Genomic DNA, 14,953 nt, shown 5'->3' on the forward strand with positions numbered 1-14,953 from the left:
CGATTTCATAAAAGATGCAGGAATCAATGAGTAATAAGAATTTCATTATAATTTTCTGCAGGGTAGTGATAGGGGTACAACAAAGCTACCATTTAAAATATATTGGTTCCTTTTTTTTATTGTATAGTCAGACATGACATATTGGTAGTATCCTGTAACTCTGACGTTCACTCAGCTTTCTGTGCAGACAGCTCCACAATAGTGACTGACATAAGCTATATATAATGTCTAATAATAGTGAATTTATTCAAAAGTGGATTTTTTTAACATTTAAAACATTTGTACACGAGGTTGTCTGTGAAAACTATGATTTTATTTGTTCTGTTTGGTTTACATTCACGATGTCAATTCAAAACACATTTCGTTCTTTTTCCAGCAATAGTTTTATTCAAATTTCAGCTTTAGTCAAGTTTCATTTCAGTTACTTTTCAGTTCAGTTAACTCAGACTCACAATACTCATCACATAGTATCGTAGTTATTTTTTCCCCTGTCTGGGTTTTCTTGACGCTCCATTTCATTAAATTATTTTAATATTTGTTTGAAGGAAAGCTTCTATGTGTGGTCTATGTGTTTGAATATGTGAGTATATTTATCCCTCTTATATCACTCTTGCTTTTCTACTTCCTCCTGGTGGGAGTGGGGCTCTTCGCACCTTTTCCTAGTGCTGGCTTGGGAGGGGCGGGGCTCGGAGCGCTGGGGGCAGGGCTTGGAGCAGCCTGGCTCTTAGACTGAGGGATCTCGATGGGGAGTTTGGGAGGGATGATGGTTTTAGGAGTCAGGGTTGGTTTCGCCTCAGGGATTTTCTCTCCATGGCGGTACACACTCACCTGGAGAAAGGGAGAGGAGGACATGGTGTCAACAGTATGCAGACATTTCCCATCCACACATTTACTCCAATGCATATATGTATGACAGTCAAATAAACTAGAGTAAACAACCTGCTCTGCCTCCGCCAACTGTTGTGCAGTCTCATCACTGCGACCTTTGACCTCTGAGATCTAATAAGTTCAGCTTCAAATCTGTTGAAAGATCACTGTGACCTTGACCTTTGACCATCAAATTCTAATCAGGTCACCTTCAAATCCAAGTGAATCTTTGTGCCAAATTAAATTAAATTATCGCTTGGTATTCCTGATATATCATGTTCACAATAGCATCAGGACCTTGACCTTTGACCTTTGACTACTAAAATCGAATCAATTCTTCTTGTGAGTCTTCTCTAAGTTATTCTTGAGATATCCTGTTCACAAAAATGGGACGTATTGATGAAGAACTTCAAAACATTCGCTCTCATTCAGGCATAAAAGAGGCCTAAATATGTTGTGGTTTGGAGGATGTCTTTTCTCGTTCGAAACATTTAAACTTCTCATTTTGAGTCTCAAAAAAGGAAAATCACAGGTCAGGACCAATTTCAATGTTAAAACTATGAAATCAGGTACTGAGAAAAAGTCACAAGGTCAAACATCAGCTCTGTTACAGCCTCCTGAAAACGAACAAGTGTGATCACTGAAATATCTCACAGTCAGGTCGGGATGAAAAGCCCAGATTTGTGCCACAGATGGTCTGAAAATGTCACAGCTTTAAGTAAATCCAGTCATTTGCAGTAACACAGCAGTGACACTCACCACTATGTCCACAGATTCCCCTCCGTATTTGTTCTGGACAATCATCGTGTATCTGCCGGAACTCTCCATGGAAACACCTTTGATCGTCAGACTGGCAAACCTGCCCTGGTCCAAGGAGACCGAGTACTGAAACAGAAAATCAAAGGTGGAACTAAAAGATGGAAAAGAGGCAGCAGAGGGATTTGAGCATGATTTAACATTTACAAAATGCCTGCCACTTCAAGTTTTAGTTAAAAATGGATTTGAATTTGACTCAGCGCTGCAGTCGGAGCTCTGATTGGCACCTCTCTTTAGCAGAAGTGGAGCACTGCTCACTCTGGGCTTGGTGGACACGAGGACTATTGATTTGTTCCAGTCTCTCCTCTGTTCAGAGCCCGGTTAGCTCAATCAGAATCTTGCGGTTTTAAATGACAATAAAAACATGTTCCATCGCTTCTTCTTGAGACCACAAAGACAAAAATATCTAGGATTAAAGTCTCCAGAGGTGGAAGACACATCTATCATCATTTTTCAGACGCCTGAAGAGAAGATAGAGTCCTTGTATTCTGACTGATGAACCCCCCCGCTCTCATAGACCTGCCCACTCATTTGCAAGGTCTGGTTATTACTACAATTAAATGGAGTGGTGCTTGTAGCAGGCTAATCACATCATTTAAGAGAATGAAAAAAATATGTAACTACTGGCTTAAAAAAAAACTTTCCACTTATCTAAATTGTGCAATTTCTTTTTTGTTTTGTTGGAAGTAATAATTGTTTTCATAGCATCATGATAAAATGTACCGTCTCCTCCAGGTCACCTCTATTTAAACCTGGTAAGCTTTACAGTCACACTCATTTCCATTCTGAGTTTCAGTGCATTAGTGTCTCAGTCTGTATTTAGTTTGTGTTTGTTTTTTTCTGTTAGTATCTTCAGTAGCCAGTGCGCTTGCTCGGCAGGGGAGAGACAGGGGAGAGACACTCCTGAGGTTTGGGAAACACATCACCGAGGATGTCAGTTCTTGTTTTAGACAGATTATTAGCAGGTGAGGGAATGAATAAAGACTCGAGTGTAAACTCCTCCTGGACCGGGGGTTTCTCAAACTCCAATCTTCAAAGCTGAGAGGAGCCGCAGGAAGCTGATGCTGTTGAAAGAGCCTCCACTGACAGGGGACAGACTGTAGACTTATACTGGTTGGCAAGTAGGTCAATGAGTTACGAGAGGCAGAAGTGATACCGATCCAGGAGTGCGCTGCTGATAACACTGTCCTCAACTCGAGTGTGGAGACCCCTTCAGAGGGGGACTCTGACTGCTGCTGAAGTCTCATCCAAAAGCAAGTGGAGTGTGTTTTACATCCGAATGGTCAACTCAGCAGCACAGAGAGGACAGGGAGGGTGCCGGCGGTGCAATCAGGGAAACAGCGTATCATTCAGGATATCGTGTATCTAATATTCAATTGAAACATCGACTATAACTACTAAGATAATACTTTATTGTCAACTCAGAATCTCCTCCAATATTTCCTTAATTCTTCCTTTACCTTATATAACTAGTTTGGATGTAATGTTTCAAAAAAACATATCAAAACCATAAGTGTATTGTAGCATGGTTGTATTTTGCATTTTAACAATACTTGTTCTTCTCAATAGGATATTTCCTGTATAAATCCAACTAACATGCAAAATTATACTATATTATATTATATTATAGGACATTATCATATTATATTATATTATATTATAATATATTATATTATTATATTATATTATATTATATTATATTATATTATATTATATTATATTCCTGTACTTCAGTAGTATAGATAATGATTGGGTGGGGGGATGGATGAATATTTTATTTTATTAAAGTGATTTGTACAAAGTGATATATGTATGTATATATATTATTATAAAACACAGTGAAAGCCAGTAGAGGTGACCCAGCAGAATCCAGTTCACATGCCACTGTGGGTGTGGAAATTCCACAGTGTCTCTTGACAAGTTAATAGGATCATACTATTGCAATTTTGTGTGATTAATAAGGTAATTAATCATGAGCGAGGGAGGCGGAGCTGAGTTTCTGAGGAGGTTAAACAGCTCAAAGACTCAGCAGTAGAGTGTGACAGGTAAAAACCAATGAGTGCAGCGCGGCATACCAGTAACAGTTTAATTACGTGCACGCTTCAGTGAGCGTTAGAAACAAGATTAGAGAAATACAATGATCCCCAGTCTTCCCCCACAATGAGAGCGATATTCACCTGATCATCGGGTTCAACCTCCGTTCCGTTCTTCAGCCATGAGACCTGCGGCTTGGGGTCCCCACACACCGTGCAAGTTAAACTCAGGGTCTGTGTGGAGCAGAGACACAAAAACGTGTTACACAAACCTCTGCACATTTGGTGACAGAGATGAAAATCACGCTCACTGTCACACATTACCTTCTTTTCCATAATGGTGACCACATCAGGCAGTCCTCCCACCACCATACCACGATCTGAAGCAAAGCATAGATGTCATCAGCATCATTCCCATTGATTGTTTCTGTGTATTGATGATGGTGTCCTAAGGAGGCTGGATTTTTATTAGCATTTCTTTATGGTTCGAGGAATTACGCTGGATGAATTCAAGTGAAGGTTAGTTAAATAATGTGGTATGGATCAGAAATATCTCTATATATCTTGAGAAAGATCTTTATGAAAAAATAATGATAATAATAATTTTATAAACATCCAATAAATAATTTCACTAGGGGGTTAGGTACGATATTTATTTAGTTAATGTACCAATAACAAATACTCCTTTCAAATATTTCAGAAAAATAATAATATTCCCCTGGGTTTCATGAGAGCAGTTTGCAGCAAACCCTGCAGTCCACCTGGTATATGAACCTTAATTCAACATGCAAAATGGTGATTAAGTGGTCAATTAAGTGGAAGTAGGCGCCCTCCAGGTGTCCTTCTTGACGTCTATAACATGCACAGTTGATCTATTTTTTTAGAAAAGTGCAGGATAATATGATGAGGATCGTTTTTATCAGCCCGTCTATGAGTCGAGTGTTGGAAAAAATAAAAAATATAAAGCATGCACTCACTCTTTTCAGCGTAGGCCTCTGCCCTGAAACACAGAGAGAAGATGGAAAGTTAACATCTTTACCTCATCCTTTTTTCCTCAGGACCAACCATGTACATTTCAGCAAGGCCAGTAAAATGTACTGTTCACTATGTAATTAGTGATGATGAACCTCTGTCCCTACAGGAGTTGGGATGATGTGTCGGATGAACTTATCTTTTTCCGCAGCCTGACATCACACGTGATATTGTCTCCATCTCTGGGTCAATAGCTACGATCAGACGGCTCGCTACGAGTTCTATCTGGAGCCAAACCACATTACGCTGTGGTTCACTGTGGCACTTTGAGGATCTTCTCATGAGAAAAAAATGATATTGCTTTGTAATAAGTAGGCGAGGGCTGTCGGAGCGGCGTGGGAGGAGCAGAGGTCAGGCGCAGGACCAGATGGCTGGGGGGGGGGGACTCTCTGCTCTCCTCTCTGCATGTTGATGCTCAATCAAAAGGGCAACGTGATGTCACTCGATTCAATGTGTTTGTAGATTCTCCTGCTTTGAATGTCTTTCTTTGAATTCTAATTAGAAAGGGGATTTGGGAGATTTCCACTCGGCGTGCAGGGTTTAGTATTTGGAGGTTCAATTGATTTGTTTTTTCCTAAACGGTTCTAAAAACAATTTAGCGAGTGGGGGTTTCATTTTAGCCCGAGTAGCTAAAGGACCTTAAAAGATCACTGCGGCCTAACTGCATCTCTTTTGAGCATTGATTCTAATCTCAACCGGGTTTGTTCGGACAGAGACGTTTATGGACTCCTGTTCAAATATTAGATTTGAAAATGGAGACGAGAAATCTTTACTTAAGCCGACCATTCTATCTCATACAGAAATGTACATAAAAACCTGGTCTTATATCTGAGTGAGTGTTTCGGCAGAACATTGTGAAAGAAGCAGAACACGTGCGTAGTTGTCATCTACATTAGACTCTGACCTTGTCACTTCCCACAGGCATTTACCAAGCTCATCTTGGTTTAGTGTTTGCTTGAACAGACAGATCTGTTCTATAATACTCAAGAGAAGCATCAGTGTTTGCAAACAGGACAGTGACACAGCATCGTAGTGCAACAGCCTACAGATCCTTTACATTGATCATCTTTTTGTAAAGGTTGTGTTCTACATGTCCGTGTGGTAAGTTGTGTGTGTAGAGGCTCAACTCACATAAAGTGTGTTCAGGGTTAATATTGTGCTCTACATTTTCTGAAACAACGATGAAGAATATGAATTTCGGCTGATCAATCAATACACACTTCCTAACCCCGAAACCCTATTTCTGGACAAGACTCATGCTACCAGATGCCAAACTCACAGTGTTCAAGCTGGGTGAGTTGAAAGGTTATTTATCAGTCGCAGTGGAAGTCTGACTAAAATATAAACATGAAGACAAATATAGAAAAGAGTTGAGAGTGGATTCTTACTTGAGTCTCTGGAACTCGGCAAAGGCCTTTTCAAATACTGTGAAGACAAAAACACAGTTTTATTTCATTATGTTGACAGTATGATTCTCTCCTTAGAGGGATCCTCTGGACCCTGGTTTGAAATGTGGCTTTAAACAGTGTTTGTTGCTCGCTCCTTCTTGCAGCCTGGCAGATTTGAGTGTAAATGTGAATTAACCGTCTTCTGGCATAGCTTTGGAATTTGAGGAGAGAAGTAATGCAACTGGAAAGCCGTGCAGACTGAGTGTTAGTCGATCCCGTTTTTTTGTTACAATCCAACTCGACTGGATTCCATTAAAACCCCAAATGACTTTAAGCTGACCACAGCTGCAGGTGTTTGTGAAGGAGCAAACTTTTTAGAAACCCTTTTTTCCGAGCGTACAGGGATGAGTGTCTGAAATCAAAAAATAGATTTTTGTTTGGAGCATCTCTCCCTGCACGCCTCAAACCACAGATTGGATCCAAGCGCTCCATAAAAACAAGTCACTGAGTTGTCTCTAACCCTTTTTTTACGGTGCCGTCGTAAAAAAACAAACAGTGAGTGACACACAACAAGAACAGAATGAGAAAAGTGAGGGACATAAAAAGTTACTGACCGTCCCCGCTGAGGTCCAGTGTGCGTTTATGTGAGGTTTCGGGGTCGGCGATCACGATGGAGTACATTCCTTTATCCCTTCCCTCGGGCTCGATCACCTGCGATGAAGTCAGTGCATCAACCGATTAGTTATGTGATCAACAAACCAATCAACTCATCAGCTGTTTATCTCTCATTCTGTATCCTGACAGTAACAATTGCCTGATTTAATTAATTAGGTATAATGGTTTTAAAAATGCATGTGTGTTTTTATTTCATTACTCCTTCTGAACATTATCTATTTAACTCCTCTCAACGTTGCCCTGGTTTCAGCTCTTGTGAGGATCCTTTGAGCAGCGCGTGCACCACCAAGGGCTCGACTGTCATACAATCACCTGTGTATGAATCACCTAACAAGCATGTAGGTGTACTGCTCAGCGCTGTACAGGGGACAATAATACCTCCATTGTTGCCATAGCAGGGGTTCCTCCAATCACATGCTTGTCACTGTGGGAGAGTTTAGTCTCACTGCGGAGGAGAGCGGAGGAGAGAAGTTAGTGTAGTGTTTGACTGGGTGAAGTCGGTTTCAGAGGTCATGGAAAATCCTGTTTACATGCCTGCCTAATGTGACCATGCCTGCCTATGGGCTGCCAATTTCCCTCTCTTGCTCTCTGTCACTCTGTCTCTCTCTCTCTCTCTTGCACGTGCACACACACACACACTCACACAGAAAAGGCCGGGCGGAGGTTAAAAATCTAATCTCCGTAATTTTGTGTTCTTTGAATAATTGATTAACTAAAAAAGCCGCCACCCTGTGTCATTGTTCCCTCTTTCCCTCTACCCCCTCCCCCCCTTTCATTCTTCTTACTTTTCTCCCTTCTGTCTTTCCCTCTCATTCAGTGTCCCCTCCCTCAACAATTTATAACCTCAAGGGTATGGCAGAGTGACTTTAAGTGCAGAAAAAAAAACATTGCTACTTTATAGAAGAGGATGGGGGTGTGAGTCTTGTCACAAAGCAGGGCAATTTGACTGAAATAAGCAGGATAATGAAACACTTGCCAAAAGCCATCACAAGTTTTATTATGTGTGGCTTATTGTTTTTACCGCTCCCGGCGGTTTAACTTGAGAGAAAAACAAAATCATATGTTTGCCGTCAGCATGTTTAAGACTTAAAGGAACTTTGGTATTCCTCTTAAAGCCGCCGCCATGACTGCTAACACCGGAGTTCTCGTTATTATTATTTATTTCCCCTTCGTTGTCGCACCAGTGGCTCTTGTTGTCATGTTAGTGGTGACAGTAGTGGTGTAATTTGTATGAGTATTATAAATTGAACATCTTACCCATTAACCCAAGTGATGTTCATCTCTGAGGTGTAATACTTCAAGTGACACTGGAGCTGAATGCCTGTAGCTGTGCAGTGAATCACCAGCTCTGCTGCACTGGCTCCTGGAGGACACGACGAAGGGGACAGAGGTTGTGGAAGACACGTTTGAAAGCAAAATCAGATTTCCATTTATTTTTTTACATCTGCTACTGGTTAACCCAAAACATACACCCGCCATTAATAAATCAAATAAAAGCAAATCCATCTACAGTCATTTGTAGTCCTGATTTTAAGACTTCACTCTTTTATGTTATCCTGATCCAGCATGGAGAGCAGTTATACTAATAAAGCAGAGTGTAGACTACTCTAGAAAGCTTTTCTATCTAAAAAAAAGAAAGAAAAGGGAGTTACACACTTCTCCACGTCTGTGTGGGACTTTACTCACTGCACATTACAAGTGTACAAGTGTGTCATCCACCTGGTCACATCACCATGGTTTCCCATTATCCCAGTAATGAACCCTCTTCTCCTCTGCAGCCACTGCTGTAACGGAGGCTGCAGAGCTGTCAAGTGACTGTCTCTTAAAATAGGAGTGAGATGCTCCTCCACACTGTCACTGTCAGAGCAGTGGAATTTTAAAGTGATTTCACCAGACGATGGTATGATGGCCAAATGCTTCCAGCACGACAACTTCTGCCACATGCTGATAAGTGTGTGTGTGTGTGTGTGTGTGTGTGTGTGTGTGTGTGTGTGTGTGTGTGTGTGTGTGTGTGTGTGTGTGTGTGTGTGTGTGTCTGTCTGTGTGTAGCAGGGGGGTGGGGGGGTTTTGAAACAGAACTGTATCAGCCTGGTGATGAATCTACCGAATCTGTCTGAGCCGGGCTGTGATTGTGTTGTGTTGAATTTAGATCGTTTTCACTTGATCCAGTCAGCTGGCAGAGGATGATGATGGTGATGTTTGGGACCGTTTTTAATATGGATATCTGTTGGTTAGATTATTCACATTTGGGTATTCAAATCTATGTGTGTTTGTGTGTGTGTGTGTGTGTGTGTGTGTTTGTGTGTGTGTGTGTGTGTGTGTGTGTGTGTGTCTGTGTGTGTGTGTGTGTGTGTGTGTGTGTGTGATACATACCTGCCAGTTGGCTGATCTTATTTATGGCATCGTCAAAGACTAGAAGAGAGGGAGACAGTGAGGGGGTCAGGAGGAGAGTCAAGAGAAGGAGAGTCACAATACTGTCCTCTGGTGGCTGCTTTTAAAGGTTAGCATGGTAATGCTGAATAATACACACGACATATACTGTACATGCTATGAAATACATTTACAAATGGTACTTGATATATATATCTGGGTGTCTCTTGCTCCCTGGGTACAGATTTGAACTGACACTATTACCATTAGTTAAACAATTAAATGAATATGTCTATTCTCTGCAGCCAACTTTAAACTCCTGTAGAAAGCTGTATCTGTTCACTAAACTCCCTTCAAGGGCTGATTAAACACCAGCACACTTCTAATACAGTGTGGATTAGAAAAACTGAAAAGCAGAGTAATGCTCAGTCCTGCCGTCAAAATAAGTACAAGCTTAAAGAACGGCAGTGGAGCAGCTTATGTCGACTCCACACAAACTTTTGCAGGAAAATTAGAAAGGATTTTCTCAGGAATAAACACAGCCAGCAGGTCAACAAGCCGTCTCATAGCAAGAACTGTGTTAATGCCGACGTAAGAAAAACCAGGTTGGGGTTAGAGGGTTTGTTAAAAACTCATTAGTTTGCCATTTACAGATACACGATATAAATTTGCATCCTGTCTCCCTTCTTTTTAATTGTTAGTGTAGAGTGTTAAGCTCTTTTTCCGTCGTTCACTTTAACAGGCCATTATGCTGAGGGTTATTATTATTTATTCTTGCTCAGTGAGACGACCAGTCAGCAAGTGATTACTCCCATAATCCCTCAGGCAAGATGTGTGTACCTTTTCCGGAGATGTCAATTTGACTCATGTCTTTTCCCCTGTCATCACTGATGGTGGCCTTATAAACTCCCGTTGTCTTCAATGAAAACTGGAGAAACAAAACAGGAAATACATAAAACAGAGTGAGGAACTATTGTGAATAAAGTGCTCTGAATATGAGCACATTATGTGGATGGCTTCTTTCTTTTCTTCTCTTTTCTTTTATTAACAAAAAAAGTGCCCTTGTTTTTGGATCCTCAGAGAAATACGAAAAATGTGTAACTATCACTGAAGAAACTAAAATAGCACTCAGGAAAGTGCCAGGGCCCAACAGTCTCCTTAAATTCAATCAAGCTGCACCAAATTTCACACACTCATAGATATCAGTTTCCTAAATGTGTTTTCATCAAGGTCGATGAATTGTTTCCTAGGGAAACTAAATTTTTAAAAACACCCTATCTTACAAACATGCAGATAGAGGTGGAAACATAACCCCACTGGTGGAGGTAAAAATTGCATTGCCTTGACTTGATAGCCCCTCTACACAACACTACTTCCTGATAAACATCACCAACACTGGTTTATGAGCATTCAGAGGACCAGTGGCACCAATTACCAGTTTAATTGGCAGTTTGCAGAGTCCCGATCCGAGGTCAGGCTTCACATCGGGGATGATCTCTGTGTCTTCTCTGTACCAGTGGAACTCGGATTCCTTCTTCAAATTAGCAACCTGCAATGAAAAAACGTAATCAAATATAATTTTAAAACATTCAGCGTAATTAATCATTAACGAGGTTTTAGCTTCTTTTATAGCCGATATAAAGCAGATCATAAAATCCCAACAACACAGAGTCAGTCTCAGACGCACCCAACCCCAAAACTGCATGTTTGCTTTACTTCTATTAATCAGCGTTTACTAGACCCTTGTCTGTCCTGAGTCTCGTCTCAGAGAGCAGAGCGACACCTCCTCCCCCCCAACTAATCACTGACATCAACGACTGACGAGTCTGTTTCTACAAACTACGACAACGTGCACTTATTTGGACTAAACAGATCGTCTGGTATGATACCTAATTTAAAATTCTGCTAGCTATATTCTTCACGATAACAAAGCCAAGACAAAAGAGACTATAACTCTGCTTGTTTTCAATGTGGACATCATTATTACAGAGCTTTGTCAAATCCCGGGCTCAGCCTCCGCGGAGCAGCTAATCACGAGTCAGCCTCCCTTTTGTTTAGAGTGTAAATATTCAATAATTATCGACTTTGCCTGTGTTTACCTTGCACACCAAAGTGACAGAGCAGTCGTCTCCAACCTGAAGGGTCAGGAACTCACTGAAGTGGGGACCTGTGGTGGATTAAGGGAGGAGAGAAACACCCAGGGAAGGAAAATGAATTTAAAATAAATGACTTGCGTGCCCCGATTGTTTGCGCTCTATTAATTGCTGAGTGGGTGATTCTTGCTTACTGTGCTTAAGTACAGTTCTCATGTATCTGTGCTTCACTTAAGAATATGCAGGTTCTTTTCTCTTCACTTCATTTTTACAAATTCAGCGTTACATGTTCTCATTTCTTTTTTTTACATTTTCATAAGTAATCAATAATCAGAGGGGCACTGATCCAATCAGAGCAGACAGGTACCATTAGACCCCGCCTCCTGCAGCAGCAACATCACTTGTGAAGAAACACCACTGGAGAGACCCAGCCATAATGATGTAGTAGACCGTTGCATTAGGGAATAGGCTACACAGCAAGTACTTTTACTTTTACAGTAATACTTTACTTGAGTACATTTGGGTCTATTTATTTGTACTTTTACTGTACAATGTTTAATTACCACCTTCACCTTTGTAATTACCTCATGTCTGAGTAGGGTTTCAAAATTAGAAATGCAAAATGCCTTCTATGCTGAGCCAATGGGTTCATTTTGAATTTTCAGTTTCCGATTGCCTCTTTTGAGGAAACCTTGGTCCGCCTCGCTCCTGTGTACTCACTGATTAGATGAGTTATTTCACAGACAACAGAGGAGACTGAGAGTTAAAACCCATACAAGCTTAAAAGTGAGTGATGCTTCGCTTCTTACCTTCCTTGACTCGGATGTACTCCCTCCTCTGGTACTCAGCCTCAGCCAGCGCTGCCTTGAAAGCTGTGTGCACGTACAAACACACATAAACAGAGAATAATTAAAAAGATCAAAGTGGTGCCAGTAGTTGCTGGATTTATTTGCTGGATTACCGAGACTAATGGTCTCATGCATGAGGGTAGAATCATAATTCATCACATAAAGCATCTTTTGAAGCGTATCCGCGCACAGTAACAGTGTCCTTCAGACATTTAAAAGTCACTGTATAAGGTAACTGCTTTAAACCTCCCTTCACACACACACACACACACACACACACACACACACACACACACACACACACACACACACACACACACACACACACACACACACATACACACACAGATATACACATATATACCTTGGTCTCTATAGACAAACTACAGCAGCAGCTACAGAGGCAGAACAGTATTTGTTGTGGTACATGTCACAGCTACATTTCCTACCATCTCCGATCAGAACCAGTGAGCTCTGTCCTTTGCCTCCACCGTCTGTGATCTGGCAGGTGAACGTGCCCTCATTCTCCTCAGTGAAATGGTCCATGATGAACTCGATGATACCTGTAGCGACGTCATGACCCATCTTGTTGGGCTGCAAGAAATATGTTTCTTTGTCAAATGTAAGGACAGATTTTGTGAAAACATATATATATATTTTTTTAGATTTAATTTTTCAACACAATCTTAATCACCGGACAGACAGAACATTTGTTCAACTTGAACCCAGAAAATAATTTTGACTTTGTCAATTTTTTTAAACTAACGCAGATCTTACATCAGCTCCGGACAGTTCCTTGTTGTTTGCGAAGAATTTGTACGTGACATTGGAAGAAATCTCTTCAGCTTGCAGCCAGAACCTCATTCTTCCTCTCTCCAAAATCTTATAGGTCAGCTCTGACTTCAGTGGGATGACTAGAGGAGGGAAGAGGAGAGAAATACAAGTCATTATTAGGGAGGAGAGGAGAGGAGAGAAGAAAGGAGAGCAGAAGAAAGGAGAGTAGAGGAGTCAGTTGGAAGGCAAAAGACAGGAGAAGTGAACGGTGGTGAGGCAGGTGATGCAAAAGCAGGTAAGACTTTTTGGGATGAAATAAAAAGAGAGACGCTTGCTAAAAGAAGAATGAAATGTGAAAGGTTCAAAGCAAGTCAGAACAAAGCGAAATGAATCCATGAAAGATAGAAACACAGAGAGAGAGAGTGGGTGAGACAGATTAAAGACGCAGCAGAGAAAACGTGTAAGAGACGAGAAATCAAAATGGACAAAGAGAAAGAGATTATAAGAGATTGAAAGTGCTTTGTTGGTTTGAAAGTGTTTGCCAAAGGTACCTACTTGGGTGTCTGATATCGTAGCTGAGTGCCAGCATCTTTGCCAACTCTGAAATGAGAAGAAACAACTTATTCAGGTGATAATGCAGTGGGCACAAACATATTTACACTCATATTTACACTCACATGCATACAAGTAAATTTATCACGGACTTTGAAGGGGCTGCTCGAGAACCGAGTCTGGAGTTGGAGAAGTCATTACTGTAATTGTGTTTAATAGGCGGAGGCAGACAAATGCACAAACACTTAGAAAGCCTGGAACTAGACCCACAGGCCCGCTGTGAAACTCCTCCGACAAACTGCATTCAGCGCTCAGATATTTAATAACTGCAGTTTCCCCTATTACCCGCGCTATAAGTGAAATACATAATACATAATACATGCGGATGAAACCCTTATTATGAGTTGTGCTGAAGAAAAAAACAACAATGCAAGGCCAAATGGGAAGCAATCAGCGTAAGGCACAATAAATAACAGATGTGGTGAAACTTTCTGTCAGAAAGAATGTGGTTTTAAAAACACACATTCAGCCGCGAGCTCAAAAGGCCATGAGAGCAATATGCTCGACTGGTTTTCATCAGATGTGTAACGTAATTGTTTGTTGCCCTGTTGCCAGTGTGATCGTTTTAAAACAGTCTCTTTGCTTTCATCCGGATTTCCTCCTGCACAACGCTTGATTCTTCAATACGCATTTTCCTCTGGAGTTTTGTTTGAGCCTGTGATTCTGATGTCCTCGTCTAACCAGACGTTACTGGGTTCTCCCAATCCGTGTCAGCTAATGTGATATGAATGTCGGCAAGAATTTGTCGAGAAGAATAAATGATATATGTAGTTGAAAACTAAGCCAGACTTTTAAAGGCAGGTAAACTTTACCTTCAGCAGAGATTGTATAGCTGGATGAAATTCCCTCTGTGCTGGTGACAGAAACAGAATATGTTCCAAAGTCTTCTTTATCTGCGTTCTTAAAGATCAGCTTGGAACTACAATACAACCCGAGAGAGACAGAGACAAGAGAGATAGAGACAAGAGAGACAGAGGGATGTTACACATTTCAAATTCACAACACTTGTGTGTGTGTGTGTGTGTGTGTGTGTGTTTGTGAGTGATCTCACCTGCTGCCTTCTGTCTTAATCACCACTCCTTTGGAGAAATCTGTTATCTCTTTATAATCTTTTTTCCAGACAAACTGAGAGCCCTCGTTCATTTGGCAGGACTCGAAGGACATAACGATGTCACCGGACTTCTCGTCCACCACACAGGAAACCTCCTGAGAACCTTTAATACACAAGACAATCACACACACAGCAGTAGAGTGATCACTTTCAACCTGCCATCATTTTATTCAACAAAAAAAAAAACTGGCACACAGAATCAAAGAATAAATAATAAATAAATAAAAAACTGAATATGTACATCAAGTGCAGTGGTAACGGATGTACAGGATGTTGTTTTACTTTTAAAAATATTTGTTGGATTTGATTGTATTCATCATCTCCCCTTCATTTA

At 40.9% G+C, this 14,953-nt stretch overlaps 1 protein-coding gene across 1 annotated transcript in view; it reads right to left on the minus strand.

Annotated features, from left to right (window-relative positions):
- Window positions 1–205: 205 nt before the first annotated feature.
- Window positions 206–14,953, minus strand: part of myom2b (myomesin 2b) — a 28,730-nt gene continuing 13,982 nt past the window's right edge. The window contains exons 21-39 of the mRNA XM_053439237.1: window positions 14,560–14,722; window positions 14,321–14,427; window positions 13,452–13,496; window positions 12,900–13,036; window positions 12,572–12,716; window positions 12,084–12,146; window positions 11,281–11,348; window positions 10,617–10,730; window positions 10,022–10,109; window positions 9,185–9,223; window positions 8,069–8,174; window positions 7,190–7,256; window positions 6,751–6,847; window positions 6,137–6,173; window positions 4,694–4,716; window positions 4,041–4,096; window positions 3,861–3,950; window positions 1,627–1,752; window positions 206–828 (exon numbers count right to left, since the gene is read on the minus strand). Coding sequence (XP_053295212.1) covers window positions 619–828; window positions 1,627–1,752; window positions 3,861–3,950; window positions 4,041–4,096; window positions 4,694–4,716; window positions 6,137–6,173; window positions 6,751–6,847; window positions 7,190–7,256; window positions 8,069–8,174; window positions 9,185–9,223; window positions 10,022–10,109; window positions 10,617–10,730; window positions 11,281–11,348; window positions 12,084–12,146; window positions 12,572–12,716; window positions 12,900–13,036; window positions 13,452–13,496; window positions 14,321–14,427; window positions 14,560–14,722 — 1,781 coding nt within the window. The 3' untranslated portion in view covers window positions 206–618. The remainder of the gene's footprint in view (window positions 829–1,626; window positions 1,753–3,860; window positions 3,951–4,040; window positions 4,097–4,693; window positions 4,717–6,136; window positions 6,174–6,750; window positions 6,848–7,189; window positions 7,257–8,068; window positions 8,175–9,184; window positions 9,224–10,021; window positions 10,110–10,616; window positions 10,731–11,280; window positions 11,349–12,083; window positions 12,147–12,571; window positions 12,717–12,899; window positions 13,037–13,451; window positions 13,497–14,320; window positions 14,428–14,559; window positions 14,723–14,953) is intronic.

This window comes from Pleuronectes platessa, chromosome 1 (assembly GCF_947347685.1).
Source record: "Pleuronectes platessa chromosome 1, fPlePla1.1, whole genome shotgun sequence".
Classification (NCBI taxonomy): domain Eukaryota; kingdom Metazoa; phylum Chordata; class Actinopteri; order Pleuronectiformes; family Pleuronectidae; genus Pleuronectes; species Pleuronectes platessa.